The 16,052-nt window shown below is 45.2% G+C and overlaps 1 protein-coding gene across 1 annotated transcript in view; it reads left to right on the forward strand.

Moving 5' to 3' along the window:
- Positions 1-16,052, forward strand: part of LOC138642825 (lipoxygenase homology domain-containing protein 1-like) — a 302,432-nt gene that overhangs the window by 149,706 nt on the left and 136,674 nt on the right. The window contains exon 14 of the mRNA XM_069731356.1: positions 4,574-4,832. Within this exon, the coding sequence (XP_069587457.1) occupies positions 4,574-4,832 (259 nt within the window). The remainder of the gene's footprint in view (positions 1-4,573; positions 4,833-16,052) is intronic.

Below are 16,052 nucleotides of genomic sequence, written 5' to 3' on the forward strand. Positions count from 1 at the left end.
AATGTGGAGTGTTTGTAAAGAAATGTGTACAATTCCTACATTTTCTATCAGATATTTTTGTTCAACCCTTCAAATTAAACGTTACAATCTGCACTTGAATTCTGTTGTAGAGGTTTCATTTCAAATCCAATGTGGTGGCATGCAGAGCCCAACTCGCGAAAATTGTGTCACTGTCCAAATATTTCTGGCCCTAACTGTACAGTAGATAACACAAGATTACACCTTTTATAGTATTTGATGATTACAGCACATGTCTTATCTCTCTCTGCACAATGACCTCTGCACAGATCACAGGCTGCAAAACTCTTCTATAGATGTTAATGAGTCAGATTCTGACTATTGTGGTCAGTTATCCATGAAGCTGCTGTAAAACCTATATGTAAATATTGTTGGTAGCAACTCAGGCAAGATGGAAGCCTATAATCATGTGTATAAAATAGGTAATATAAAACAGATTAAAAAAACAACACAATGCATCACAATCCGGTTTTAATTATTAGACTATAATACAGAGGATACATTCCATTTATATTACTTTATCAGCATCTATGAATGTTAAGGTACCGTCACACTTAGCAACGCTGCAGCGATACCGACAACGATCCGGATCGCTGCAGCGTCGCTGTTTGGTCGCTGGAGAGCTGTCACACAGACCGCTCTCCAGCGACTAACGATCCCGAGGTCCCCGGTAACCAGGGTAAACATCGGGTAACTAAGCGCAGGGCCGCGCTTAGTAACCCGATGTTTACCCTGGTTACCATCCTAAAAGCAAAAAAAAACAAACGCTACATACTTACCTACCGCTGTCTGTCCTCGGCGCTCTGCTTCTCTGCTCTGGCTGTGAGCGCCGGGCAGCCGGAAAGCAGAGCGGTGACGTCACCGCTCTGCTTTCCGGCCGCTGTGCTCACAGCCAGACCAGAGAAGCAGAGCGCTGAGGACAGACAGCGGTAGGTAAGTATGTAGCGTTTGTTTTTTTTTTGCTTTTAGGATGGTAACCAGGGTAAACATCGGGTTACTAAGCGCGGCCCTGCGCTTAGTTACCCGATGTTTACCCTGGTTACCAGCGAAGACATCGCTGAATCGGTGTCACACACGCCGATTCAGCGATGTCTGCGGGGAGTCCAGCGACGAAACAAAGTTCTGGACTTTCTTCCCCGACCAGCGACAGCACAGCAGGGGCCTGATCGCTGCTGCCTGTCACACTGGACGATATCGCTAGCGAGGACGCTGCAACGTCACGGATCGCTAGCGATATCGTCTAGTGTGACAGTACCTTAACTCTTGGGCCAAGCTCCCAATTAAAGGCTCACTCATAACACAGACTGTACACTAATCAGTGTTTCCCTCTCGGCTGATTGACCCTTTAATCCTATGTCTGTTGCAATAAGGAGAAAGGCTGAAAGACATATGTGGCTCCTGAGCCCACAGCTAGGCAGCCGAGCAGTTACAAAACATAACTTAACATTCATTTCCACAAATCAAGTTAAAATGGAGCCGAATGTTTCCAGCTTTTTGTTAAATTCATATCACAAATAAAATGTTTATTTCTGATGACGAGTACCTCTACAAGGCTGTAAAATGGTACCTACCAATGTAGCTACTGTATTATCAGAAATCTATTCACTTTACACAAATGCCAAAATGTCAGTCACATTTGTCATCACGGTGACACATCACAGTACATATTTCCAAAATCTTCCTTAAAATGAACCACATGTTAAATAATACGTAATATCTTGGTATCTGCTATGTTATAACAGCGCTACCCATAAAAAATCATATGTGTACAAAGATGATAGGACAAAACAAAGGGTATAAAATGACATCATCAGCAAATGATATCCTGCCCCACATGTCCCAAGATCCGGCCCCATGTGTCCCATGATCCTGTCCAATGTGTCTCCATCCTGCCCCATGAGTCCCATGATGCTGCGGCTGCCCCATCTGTCTCCATCCTGCCCCATCTGTCTCCATCCTGCCCCATCTGTCTCCATCCTGCCCCATCTGTCTCCATCCTGCCCCACGTGTCCCATGATGCTCCGGCTGCCCCATCTGTCTCCATCCTGCCCCATCTGTCTCCATCCTGCCCCATCTGTCTCCATCCTGCCCCATCTGTCTCCATCCTGCCACATGTGTCCCATGATGCTGCAGCTGCCCCATCTGTCTCCATCCTGCCCCATCTGTCTCCATCCTGCCCTATGTGTCCCATGATCCTGCCTAATCTGCCCAGATATTGTGGCTTACCACTTTAAGTAAAAAAACAAAACAAAAACACTTTCTCCTTTATGGGCCTTGGTCGAGCGACGTAGTCTCCTCTATGTATATGAAGCGCCGACTAGCCGGCACATGACAATTACGTCATACGCCGGCGACGTACTGCCAATATCAGCTGCCGGCCGGTGATTGGCTGGCGGCTTTTAATTATTGCCATGCAGACCCACGCGGCTATAGTTTTTATCTGAACGTGGACACACGTTCAGTTACTGACCCATCAGGATCCTCTTGCCCCTGGGGACCAGTGAGCAGAGGGGGGTCCGGTCCAGTAATGCCTTGATGGCGATCCTGATCCCAGGACTATCTTGATATTCCTTTGAAGCCCAACAATAGACTGGCTTTCATAAGATAACAGTGTAATACTGTGGTATGGCAATATGCAGAACAAGCAAGCAAACAATTGCAGCTTTAAGTACTCTATGGGGATTAAGATATTAAGTGAAAATAAAAATAAAATGCTGTTAAACGTATAAAACTATGGTTCATCCCCTTTTCCTTATCCAATAATAAGGAAGTAACATAAAATAAAAATACCTTATTTGGTATTTCCATGCTCATAAAATTTATATCCACCAAAAGGTAATAATAACCCATAATGTAAAGGTGATAAAAAAAACTGAAACACCAAAACTACCATTTTTTAATTGCCACATCATACCCTGAAACATTCATTATAAAATGATCAATAAAAGTTAAAGCGTGGTACACAAAAAGGAAGCTCTCAAATAGCTCTATTAATGGAATAATTTTTTTTTTTAAAGTTTAAGAAATGGACGAATCAAAATATTTTTCAGCCACTAATATTATAGAAACTGTATAAGGCCGGTTTCACACGTCAGTGCCTCCGGTACGTGTAGTGAAACTTTTCTCACGTACCGGAGACACTGACACACGTAGACCCATTCAAATGAATGGGCCTATGCAGATGTCAGCGTGTTTTGATGGACCGTGTGTCCGTGTGCAACTGTCTTTACCCGGATACACGGCCCGCCAAACGTTCTGCACACATGCACACGCATTAGCATCGCTCCCGGTTGTAAACTGTACATTCCTCTAGATATGGATTACTACGTGGGACTGACTGTACGCGGGACAGGTATGGGTATATTGTTGATCTATTATTTTGCCATTTTTTCCAGGAGATGAGGGCTTCGTTTGGAATGGCAGACTAATAAAGATGGAAAAAATTTGTATATTGTTTTATTTCATTAAAAGAGTTTTTTCTAACTGTGTGGTGTGTTTGATTAACCCTTTAAAAACTATAGGATTAGTAAAGGAAAGGTGTCTTATTCACAGCTCTCCATTACTATGCCGGCTTAATGTCACCTTACAATAGGAAGGTGACATTAACCCCTCATTACCCACTTGCCACCGCTACTGGGCAAGTAGGGAGAACCGGGCAAAGCTCCAGAATTGGCATATCTAATAGATGTGTCTTTTCTGAGCAGCTGCGGGCTGCTTTTTTTAGGCTGGGGGCCCATATCCATGGCCCCTTACCAGCCTGAGAATAGCAGCCCGCACTGGTGAGTTTTGCCTAGTTGGTTTATAAATATAAGAGGGACCCCACGTCGTTTTTTTCTTTCCTCCATTCTCCCCTGCTCGTGCTGCTCGCCGGCCGAGCAGGGAAGAACAGATGACAGTCAGCTTTAGCCCCACATGCAGGGGAACAGTGCTTTTGTAGCGCTGCTTCCCGGCGGCCGTCCGTGTGGTCCTGATGTGGCACACGGCTGCCACACGGATGTATCACACGGACATCTCCGGTATCGTGTTTACTGGTACCGGAAATATAAGGACGTGTGAAGCTGGTCTAAGTTAGGGTATTCTTATGACCCCGTGGTCCTCAAGAATCCTGTTGTCAGGAATCTTTTGCTTCACAATGAATGCCATAAAATCAAAACTCAACAAAGGCAGAATTTCATTTTTTTCACCATTTCATATGTGGTAAAATTAGTGGAGGATTTAAAAAATTAAAAACTATATCTCATCCTCCAAAAAAAAAAACCTGTGATGGGGGAATGTCGACAATAGAATAAAAAAGATATGGCTCTTGGAAAAAGAGGAAGAAAGAAATGATTGCGAAAAAAAATTGGTTACATCATTAAGGGGCTAAAAATATTACTTTAAAGGTGCACTTTGAGGCCATGCCTCAAGGAATAGGATATGAATTGGACTCTGAGAAATTAGCTCATGCATTTGTGTCAATTTTTCGCCTAAGCTTAAGATACTTTTTCCATTTTTTGGGTTGATTGTCTTTTAAATATAGACCTAATTCCAAGTTTGTATCTTTCATTTATTGTAGGTAAACGTCTTTAGAATAAAGGCTGTGGACCTGGGCATGCTGACTGGCATACATATTGGACACGATGCTGTTGGTTACGGAGCTGGATGGTATCTAGATCAAATCACCATACAGGAGTCAGATAAGGCGGATATTAAATACCTGTTTCCATGCCAACGCTGGTTAGACACCGCAATAAATGACAAACATACTGACTGTAAGTTAAAGCTTCTTGGAAAATTCAACAGAACTAATGAAAAACTACTTACATCCACTGAAGGTAAATTTTAACCTTTAAATTAAGACAATCAGACCAGTAATCCAATCTTCTGAATGTTCTGTATGGCCACTTTACAATACAACACTTAGGCGTTACATGCTACGTAATGTAGAAAATAAATGTTACCAGTAAAAAAAATATCACAAAGTCTTGTAGTAAAATAGTCCATGTATGTGCACAGCCACTGTCAATGGGCTGCTTTAGTAAAAACTTCACAATCCTTATTAAGAAACCCTAAGGACTTATTCAGATGTCCGATCACATTGTGGCCTGAGTGTCATCCATATTTCTCGTACATGGCAACTTTTTCTACCTTGTACTATGGGAAAGTCTGTGAAGCAATGCTTGGCTCTGATGATTTCACACACCCATATACTTGCATTTCTGATTTTGATCCGACAAACTTTTAGGGTATGTGCACACGATGCGGATTTTGTTGCGGATCCGCAGCGGTTTTGATGCCGCAGATTCGCAGCTGTTTTCCATGAGTTTACAGTACCATGTAAACCTATGGAAAACAGAATCCGCAGTGAACATGCTGCAGAAAAAAACATGCGGAAACGCTACGTTGTTTATTCCACAGCATGTTCATTCTTTGTGCGGATTCCGCAGCGGTTTACACCTGCTCCATAATAGGAATCCGCAGGTGTAAAACCGCAGGTGGAATCCGCACAAAAACCGCATAAAATCCGTGGTAAATCCGCAGGTAAAACACAGTGCTTTTTACCTGCGGATTTCACAAAACAGGTGTGGAAAAATCTACGTGTGCACATACCCTTAGGGTATGTGCACACGTTGAGTAAAAATTCTGCCCCATTTCGGTATCTCTTGGCAGCTGAAAGAAACGCACATTTTTGCCTGTGATTTCCCCCTGCATTTTTTACTGATTTGAGTGAAGTCAATGGTGAAAAACGCACAGAAAATTGACATGCTGCAGATTATTTTCTGCACAAATCCGCAAGTCAAAAGTACTCAGAGTGAGCTCATGATACTTCAGGTTTCTCTTTTACTTTGCTGGCATCAGGATTTCTTCAGGTTTTTTTTATCTAGAAAAACTGCAAGGAAAAAATGCACCAAATTTCCACTGTGTGAACACAGCCTTAGAGTTTCTACTTAATAAGGTTTTTTTGGAGTTTTTTGGAGCAGGTTCACTCCAAAACGCACCTGAATTATCATGTAAAAACATTTGAAGGATTCTTCAATTTAATTTGTATTGTAAAGCCACATTGCTGATCATATGTGCAGTGATTTAAGTAATTTTTTTCCACTTCAGGTTATAAAAACACCTGGTGAAAGAAAAAACTAATGAGCATGCCAATGTCCAATCAATAGGCTGCATGAGAAAAAAAACTCTTCCAAAACTCTTCAAAAGACATTAGGGAATGCTTTAGTAAATGAAAAAAGCCTCCAAAACTCCCCAAAAGAAATAATTTTTTTAAGTGGCTTCCAGTCGACGTTTTTGAATGCCTTTGATAAAATAAAAACCTTTACTTCTCTTGCCTGATCTTGTGCAAATCTATATTAAGATTGTATTTAAGGCAAAAGCTCAGACAAATCAGGAGATTCACTATAATCATTTAATAGAAAACCATTTTTGTATAAACTGAAATAGTGAAAGAAAAAAAGAATGAAGCAAAACAACCAATATATTTTTATGAACGTCTGATAGGATGCCATCTATTTGTCTGCCTTCCACCTTGTTTTGCTTACCAGTTTGTTGAGGAAATAGCAGTATATAAAGCGGGGGGAGGGGGGCTGTAATGGGCGCAGCTAGAAGGAAGCCCCCACATGACTGCTTTGCCAAGAGGAGGAATGGAAAGTTTTAAAAGTAAATAAGTATTGTCCCGGGATTGGTGGGGTTATGAATGGGGGGGGGGCGTTTTGTTGGGACAAGGAGGCGGGGGCTAGGAAAAGTGAGGGACGGGATCACTACTGCGGTGCCAGTGGAAGCGAGAAGACCTGCTGCCACAGCATGACTTACCATGGCCAAGGTGGACAGCCTGGTCACACAGCTTAGGAGAGAGGCATGGTCCAGGAGGGTTGGATGGCTGGAGGAGCAGCTCACCGGGCATCTCGGAGACAGTGGGAGCCGAGGCAGCAGGACCAGGAGGACGAGGCCGCCTGAGAGACGCCCCCCAACATGACACCGTGCGGCAGACGCAGGCCACGGAGCCCCTCCCGGGGCCCTGCGGGGGCTGTGGGATGTGGTATAGCAACCCCGCCCGCTCCCCCCTCAGGCAGGAATTCACCTGGCAGCTCTGCCAGCATGAGTCGGTGGTGCGCGGCGAGTACTGTGCAGGTGCGGCCGGACGCCAGGGCCGCACCGGAAGTGCGGCCTTGTCTCGGGCGCGACGGGGCTTCGGCGCCCGGGAGTGGATCCAGGACCTGCCGGGGAGCAGCGCAATCGGCTGCGGCGACAGTGCATGGGAGGAGCCCAGTGGGGACAGCAGCGATGAGGAGTTCGGAGGCTGGTGGTGCAGCGGCGGGCGCACCGGGACCACGTTCCCCAGGTGTACTTGGCTCGGGAACCGGTCGGCAGAGTAGGGTGATGGGCAGGCCGAATGCAGCGTTTCGGCAGGGCTCGGGACGCGGGAGCGGCAGCTAGCGGGGCCAGTCCGGCTGAAGGGCGCAGAGGACTTCTGGAGATTGCCAGGTCTAGATCCAGCAGGAGGTCAAGGGATCGGTCGGTTTCACCAGTCTCGGTCCCCCCTGGTGATGTGGAGGCCAGGGGCACGGGCCTGGGGCAGCAGAGTGGAAGCGACGACTCCGGATCCGGGAGCGATCATCGAGACGATGGAAAGCGGCGGGATTCAGGAGGCACGGCTGGTGGGGACACAGCACCCGTGCAGCCTCGTGAGTATATGTCTAGTCCTTTTCCGGTGCCGGGTGTGGCGGGGAGTGGGGAGGGGATGGTAGCTCAGGATTTCCGGGCGTTAGAGAGCTTTTGGTGGGTATGTCGCATATTTTGAGGAGATTGGATGGTGGGGTGGTGGATAGTGTGGGAGGGTCACCCGCAGGGGCTTGGTTGACAGATTCTGGTTGCGGAGTGGGGGGGCTGGCGAGATAGCGAGGTCTTGTGGCGCGTCACCGACTCCTGCGGCTGGGGTGTCGGTTCAAGCTGAAACAGGGAAGAGTGATGCGGTCAAATTAGATGATAGGGCAAAAGGGGAGGTCTACATGTGTTTTGAGGGCCCGCTCGGGGCCCATTTGAAGAAAGAGGTGAAAGAAAAAATTTGGAAAGATGAATACGTGGAGATTTTCTCTCTCCTTTCTTTGGAAAAATTTAACTTGGACAAAGGAAAGAAAGATGATAGCAAAAAGGAAGAGGAGGAAAAGAGACGTTGGCGCCTGATTCCTCAAACGTTTGTAAACTGGCAGCAAGCTTTTGCTATTATGGCAAGTGTTATAGGGGAGAAATTCCCAGAAAATTGCTCGGGTCTTTTTTGTTACTTGGATGCCATTGGGGAAGCACATCGTACGTATGGGGGCCAGGCGTGGCTGCGCTACAATGAGCAGTTTAGACAGCGGAAGGCGGTTAGGCCTGAGATTAAATGGGATCAAAAGGACATTGGATTGTGGTTGAAGGTGATGGCCCCCGATGCGGTATGGTCAGTCCTTTCAGGGGGCGGGGGGTAGCGGTCAGCAGCCAGGACAAGGCGGAGGAGGACAGGAGTCACAGGGGTCAAAAGAGAAAACGGGTACGTGTTGGCAATTTAATGACGGCCAGTGCAAGTATGGCAATACCTGCAAGTTTAAACACGTATGCTCCCATTGTAATGGGGCCTCGCATGGGGCATCTAAGTGTTTTAAAAAATCAAGGGGCAAGCCACCAGTGGGTGGCGGCCAGGGGGGTGACACCAGTGAGGCTTCAAAAGATGGCCCCCTATCTAAATAGATACCCGGACCATCTAAAGGCAGAGGTTATTAGGGAAAGTTTTCTTGAAGGTTTTAAGATTCCTCAACCGACTCATGTGATCCCCTTTTCTACGAAAAATTTGAGGTCGGCAAGTTTACATGCTGATGTTGTTACGGCTAAGTTGGCGAAAGAGGTCGAGTTGGGAAGAATGGCGGGGCCATTTAGTTTGTTGCCCATGGAAGGGGTAATTGTTTCCCCATTGGGAGTGGTAACTAAGAAGGAACCGAATAAGTTTCGTCTAATTGAGCATCTGTCATATCCCAAGGGATGCTCTGTGAATGATGGGATCGTGGAAGAATTGTGCTCCGTTGTATATACGTCATTTGATGCGGCGGTACAGTGGGTGCGTAGGTACGGGGCCGGGGCCTTGCTGGCGAAGACAGACATTGAGTCAGCTTTTAGGCTCCTGCCGGTGCAACCGGAGAGCATTCATTTATTAGGTTGCTGTTGGGACGGAGGGTTTAATTTGGACAGGTGTTTGCCTATGGGCTGTTCGCTTTCTTGTTCATTGTTCAAGATTTTCAGCACTTTTCTGGAATGGGTTGTTAGAGACGTTTCGGATGTTCCTTCGGTCATTCATTACTTGGATGATTTTTTGTTTGTAGGTCCACCGGATTCTGCCACATGTGGACATTTACTGGCTACCATGGAATGGGTGGCTGGACATTTCGGTGTTCCTTTGGTGCAGGATAAAACTAAGGGCCCCTGCACAGTTTTGAGTTATCTAGGGATACTTATTAATTCGGGAAAAATGGAGTGCAGGTTGCCGGATGACAAGTTGTTGTTGCTTACGCAGGAGTTGTTCAGGATTGGAAAATTGCGAAAAACAACATTGAAGGAGTTGCAGTCGTTGCTTGGCCACCTGAATTTTGCGTGCCGTATTATGCCGATGGGCAGGATTTTTTGCCGCAGATTGTACAGAGCTATGGCGGGGGTCCGGATGGCTCATCATTTTATCCATTTGAGTAGAGAGCATAAGGAGGATTTGCTCGTTTGGCAGCGTTTCTTGGAAAATTATAACGGCAGGTCGCTGATTCAGCAGGAGGATTTGAATGCGAGATCTACATGGACGCAGCAGGTGGAGTTGGTTATGGTGCCTATTGTGGCGGTAAATGGAGTGTCGGGGTGTGGCCAGAAGACTGGCAGAAAAATGGGCTTACCAAGAATTTGGCGTTGTTGGAGTTGTTCCCAATTGTGGTGTCGGTGTTTATTTGGGGCGACATTTTTAGGGACCGCCACGTACGTTTTCATTGTGATAACTTGAGCGTGGTGTCAGTGATTAACAGCCTATCTTCTTCCTCCCCCCCGGTGATCAGGTTGGTAAGGGAATTGGTGTTGAAGTGCCTGGATTTGAATGCATGGATTTTGGTGGTACACGTGCCAGGTGTTCAAAACTCTATAGCCAATGCTTTGTCTCGTTTGCAGTGGGAACGATTCCAGGAGTTGGCACCAGATTCGGAGGCTACAGGAGCAGGATGTCCTTCGCATTTGTGGCAGATTGTTGCGGACGGGGAGGTCGGTTGATCCAAGCTTTGGTGTCGAGCAGGACATAGTCAGATTATACAGCAGCATGGGGTATGTGGGAAAGGATAGGACACTGGCGTTATTGTCGCTGATAGGTAAGGTGGTTGAATGGGGTTGGTCTGTGTCAAGGTTAAACAAATTTATTGCGGGTTTGGCTTTCGGTTTTCAGCTGCAAAGGTCGAGGGATGTGACGAATGATTTTGTGATAAGGCAAGAATTGAAGGGTTTTCGAAAAGGCAATGTGACTTTTGATAAGCGTAGGCCCATTTCCTTTGGGATGTTGCAGCGGTGGGGTGAGGCCTTGGGGAACATTTGTTGCTCTCAGTTCGAGGTGGTACTTTTTTGGTTAGCATTTTCGTTAGCATTTTTTGGGGCTTTGCATTTGGGGGAGTTGGTTTCCCCGAGCAAAGACAAGGTGGGTGGTCTTCTAGCGGAAGATGTCGATTTTTGGGCTGATGGTATCGTTTTCTGGATCAGGCGTTCAAAGACCGATCAGCTGGGTAGGGGAAAGTGGGTGGTGTTGGGAAGAGTTGTCGGTAGCGGGATGTGCCCGCAACATTGTTTGGAAGCATACTGGAGTCTGTGGCCGGTTCGGTCAGGCCCTTTGTTAAGACACCAAAAGGGGGATTTTTTGTTGCATTTTCAATTTATGGCCATATTAAAAAAAGGTTTGGGATTTCTGGGTGTGGAGTCCGGGATTGATAACTTTTGAAGTGATGACGGAGTGCATCTCAATGATATAGGTATGGATTTGTGGGCGCTCGGTTTACTGGAATGAGTCGAAAGAGCTATGGTGGTGGTGGGGCACTCACGAGCCTGAGGTGGTCAGGGCTGTTCGTGTGTGGCGGGGGTGGGATTCTTGGAGTTGGTGATGATGCCTATGGGGTTGATCTGGCTTTTGTTACGGGCTCTGGATGGGGAGTTTACCTCAGGAGCTTTGGGGTTTGTTTGCCCGAAACGGGTTACATGGTGCCCTCGAGCTGGTGGTTACGGCAGAGGGTAAAAAAGTGTTTTTGGTTTAAAATGTTGTGGTGGCTTTCTGCCTATTGTGAGCCAGATTTTTTAGCTCCAAGAACCCTCCCCTCAAGGTTTTTTACATTTGCAATGGTATACATGTTGTTATTCATGTAATTGTTTGTTTAATAAAAATGGCCACTGTGGCCAAATTATCCAAAGAAATTAATGTGTTTCGTTTTAATTTCAATGGTTGGCAAGTGGCGTTTTTTAGGGGCAGGGTAGTTGGGGCGGAAGATTACTTACGGAAAGGACCCAGTATTGGCGATACGCGGTCATGTTTTGGATTTTTTTTTCTTTAGCCAAAGCTAATTATTTCTTATCTACTAATTGTTTTAGGAAAATTCAGTGAAATCAAAATTGCAGTGCATGAAACTGGCTTACAGCAGTGTTCACACTTTGCATTTTCATGCAGTACTTGCAAAAGCAGCATTTTTAAAGCTAATACTGGAGAGGCAACTTTAAGGACTTTTTGAACTGTTTTTAAGAATGGCTACAATTTAAAATATGTTTATGACTTGTTAAACAAATGACAGCATTTTTTACAAATATGTTTGCTGCCGGTGTTGAAACACTTAAAAAGTCGCCTGAATTTGAGAGAAATTTTCTTTAACTTTCTTTATACACAGAAATGATATGGCAGAAATTCATGAGTAAAAATCACGTACAGTATACAGTCCATTTTTCATGCTTTCAATGCAGTCATTCTGCTCATTGAAATCAGTAGAAAACACATCCATTATTCAAGCCATGTGGCCATGTAAAGACCTTGAAGAATAGATCTTTTTTGCTGGGTTGCATTAGGCCACGGCAATATGTGTCATGCGACACTGAAATGGCAGTGACACAATGTTGGCCAGGTGCCCACGATCCAGAACTAGCAGCGCTGCCATTTATTGAACGCAGGTAAATCCGCATGTGTTTACTGAAGCGTGCAGTGTCACTGCGTTCAATACATTTCTATTGATGTAGTTTCTGTTGCAGAGACTTCGTTGGGGTCTGGAAAGACACGCCGCATGTCCATCTCCGTGGATGATCCACGGGTGTCTGAGGAAGCACAGTGGACATGGGATTTCTTGAAATGACATCCACTATGCTGTAACATCTCAATACTGTGGGTTTCACACTTCATAGGTACGCAGCGTCCAACCCGCAGCAACTCCGGATCGTGGGCACGTACCCGGACTTCTGACTTCTTATGGTTTTTCGTTATGACCTGTGACATACTACAACTGTTACACAAAGTGGTAAATGTTTCTATGGGCAGGTACAGATGACCGTATATTCTCACATCCGAGAGAATTGAGTCGATTTATGCAAATCATACTCTGATCAAACTCTAATTAGAGTGCGATCATAGTGTTTTCAACAGCAGAAAAAAAAGGCAGCATCACTTACCTGCCCAGATCTTGAAACAAATGCACTGCAGGGTGCAGCCAGCCCATAAAGCAAAATGTTAGCAACACAGGTGCAAAATACCAGATCAACAGCCACTCTCCACATACCCACTCATGGAGGGGGTGACTGCACAGTATACACGTTCAGTCTCGCATGAGGGGTGTTCGCACTGGGATGCATTGAGAATGTGCTGGCCAGCCCGCCTAATCGAAAAGTAGGGGCGTGACTAATAGGCTGTGAACCAGACACTATGCAGTACCATTGTGTGAACAATGCCCTATGTGGACCTTTGTGCACTTGTATACTGGGCAGTATGGGTGATGAGAAGAAGTAGAAACACATTTCTTCCATCTTCTCCATTCTGTTTATGAAAATCGGACTGCACTCAAACGTCATCCGTGTTCAGTCCAATGGTCTCCGCAGACTCAATAACTTGCATGGCCTAATGCAATCTGAATATCGGATCAATCTGTGGCCTTTGGTGATATTTTTTTTTCCTCAGACTGGTTGTGTCTGAGGAAAAAATTTGACTTGTGTACAGACCCACAGAATAACATTGGTCCCAGTGCGATCTGATGTTTTGTCTGATATTCAATTACTGGTTGCAGGTCGCAAGGGAATCACTTGCTATAGACTTTATTGCAAGTTGCAGGAATATTACTTATCTGCTTCTTCACTGTTGCTTCACAATTTATTTGCTGCAAATTCACAGCTCTAAAAAAAAGTTGCACAAATTTTGGAACGTGATTTTAGTGAGAAGTGCTGAAAATGTATGCTGTGTAGCATCAGCCTTAATAAGATTTCTGAAATCCTGTTTGCTACAATGTAACAATAAATTATTGGAAAGAGAAGGAGATCCAGCTCAACGAAATAGTGAAAAATCCATAGTTTATTTCACTTAAAATATAGTGAAAGGACAAAACATCAGCATACAAAAAAATTGATTAAGGGTGCTTAGTCACCGGAAACGCGTTGACCTTGGTTTTAAAATATTTTTTTGTATGCTGATGTTTTGTCCTTTCACTATATTTTAAGTGAAATAAACTATGGATTTTTCACTATTTCGTTGAGCTGGATCTCCTTCTCTTTCCTGTTCGTCTACGCCCTGACACAGCGGTTCCGTGCTCCGAGCTCTTGGGAATGTCGGTATGGTGAGCTGGATTTTGTTTTAACAATAAATTATTACAGTAATTGAAACACGTGTAAACACACCCTCCATTTAGGCTCAGCTTTTGGCTAAAAGGATAGCTAAAATGTAACATACTATTAGGAAACTGCAGAATGTGAGCTTGGCCTAAATATACTGTAGCTACATTTCTGGCAGTCAAATACACTGCACAAAAGAATAAAGGGAACACTTAAACAACAGAATATAACTCCAAGTTAATCAAACTTCTGTGAAATCAAACTGTCCACTTAGGAAGCAACACTGATTGACAATTTCACATGCTGTTGTGCAAATGGAAGAGACAACAGATGGAAATTATTGGCAATTATCAAGACACACTCAATAAAGAAGTGGTTCTGCAGGTGGGGACCACAGACCTCATCTCAGTACTAATGCTTTCTGGCTGATGTTTTGGTCACTTTTGAATGTTGGTTGTGCTTTCACGCTCGTGGTAGCATGAGACGGACTCTACAACCCACACAAGTGGCACAGGTAGTGCAGCTCATCCAGGATGGCACATCAATGCGAGCTGTGGCAAGAAGGTTTGCTGTGTCTGTCAGCATAGTGTCCAGAAGCTGGAGGCGCTGCCAGGAGACAGGCCAATACACCAGGAGACGTGGAGGTGGCAAAAGGAGGGCAACAACCCAGCAGCAGGACCGCTGCCTCAGCCTTTGTGCAAAAAGGAACAGGAGGAGCACAGCCTGAGCCCTGCAAAATGACCTCCAGCAGGCCACAAATGTGCATGTGTCTGCACAAACGGTTAGAAACTGACTCTATGAGGATGGTCTGAGTGCCTGACGTTCACAGATGGGGGTTGTGCTCACAGCCCAACACCGTGCAGGATGCTTGGCATTTACCACAAAACACCAGGATTGGCAAATTTGCCCCTGTGCTCTTCACAGATGATAGCAGGTTCACACTGAGCACATGTGACAGATGTGACAGAGTCTGGAGATGCCATAGAGGGCGATCTACTGCCTGCAACATCCTTCAGCATGACCGGTTTGGCAGTGGGTCAGTAATGGTGTGTAGTGCCACTTCTTTGGAGAGCTGCACAGCCCTCTATGTGCTCGCCAGAGGTAGCTTGACTGCCATTAGGTATCGAGATGAGATCCTCAGACCCCCTGTGAGACCATGTGCTGGTGCGGTTGGCCCTGGGTTCCTACTAATGCAGGACAATGCCAGACCTCATGTGGCTGGAGTGTGTCAGCAGTTCCTGCAAAATGAAGGCATTGAAGCTATGGACTCGCCCGCCCATTCCCCAGACCTGAATCCGATTGAACACATCTGGGACATCATGTCTCGCACCATTTACCAATGTCACGTTGTGCCACAGACTGTCCAGGAGTTGGCATATGCTTTAGTCCAGGTCTGGGAGGAGATCCCTCAGAAGACCATCTGCCGCCTCATGAGGAGTATGCCCAGGCATTGTAGGGAGGTCATACAGGCACAAGGAGGCCACACACACTACTGAGCATCATTTCCTTGTCTTGAGGCATTTTCACTGAAGTTGGATCAGCCTGTAACTTCATTTTCCACATCGATTTTGAGCATCATTCCAACTCCAAACCTCCGTGGGATATTAGTTGTGATTTACGTTGATAATTTTTAGGTTTTATTGTTCTCAACACATTCCACTACGTAGTGAATAAAAATTTACAACTTGAATATTTCATTCAAGATATCTAGGATGTTGGATTTTAGTGTTCCCTTCATTTTTTTGAGCAGTGTATAATACCTCAGAGCAGAAAAGGACGATCATTTAGTCAACTCACATTATGTGTTAGCGATGGTTCAGTGGACAGCGTAAAAAGGAGAAACTAACATAGGAATGCAATTTGTGATATAAATATCTTAAAACTGGAGTATTTAGTGACTTGTTACAGGTCCCGGTGGACTTGTGTCAGAGTGAAATATACAAACAGTTTGCTATAACGCTCCATAAAACACATTTAATAATGTACCACAAACACACAAACTTTTTATATATGTGACATAAATTTGCTGCTGATAATTCTCAGTTACACTTCGAGATGACAAACCATCATAGCTGAGAAATTACCGCTGTGAAATCATCCCAACTGCAGCCCTCGACTTTCCACATATGCATCAATGTAATAGAATTCAATCAATTTTAAAAGCTTGCAAAGTCTCTCTCTTTCTCTCGCATATACTGTATACAGTGATGGCTGGCAGTGTT

The sequence above is a fragment of the Ranitomeya imitator genome, chromosome 6 (assembly GCF_032444005.1).
Source record: "Ranitomeya imitator isolate aRanImi1 chromosome 6, aRanImi1.pri, whole genome shotgun sequence".
NCBI lineage: Eukaryota > Metazoa > Chordata > Amphibia > Anura > Dendrobatidae > Ranitomeya > Ranitomeya imitator.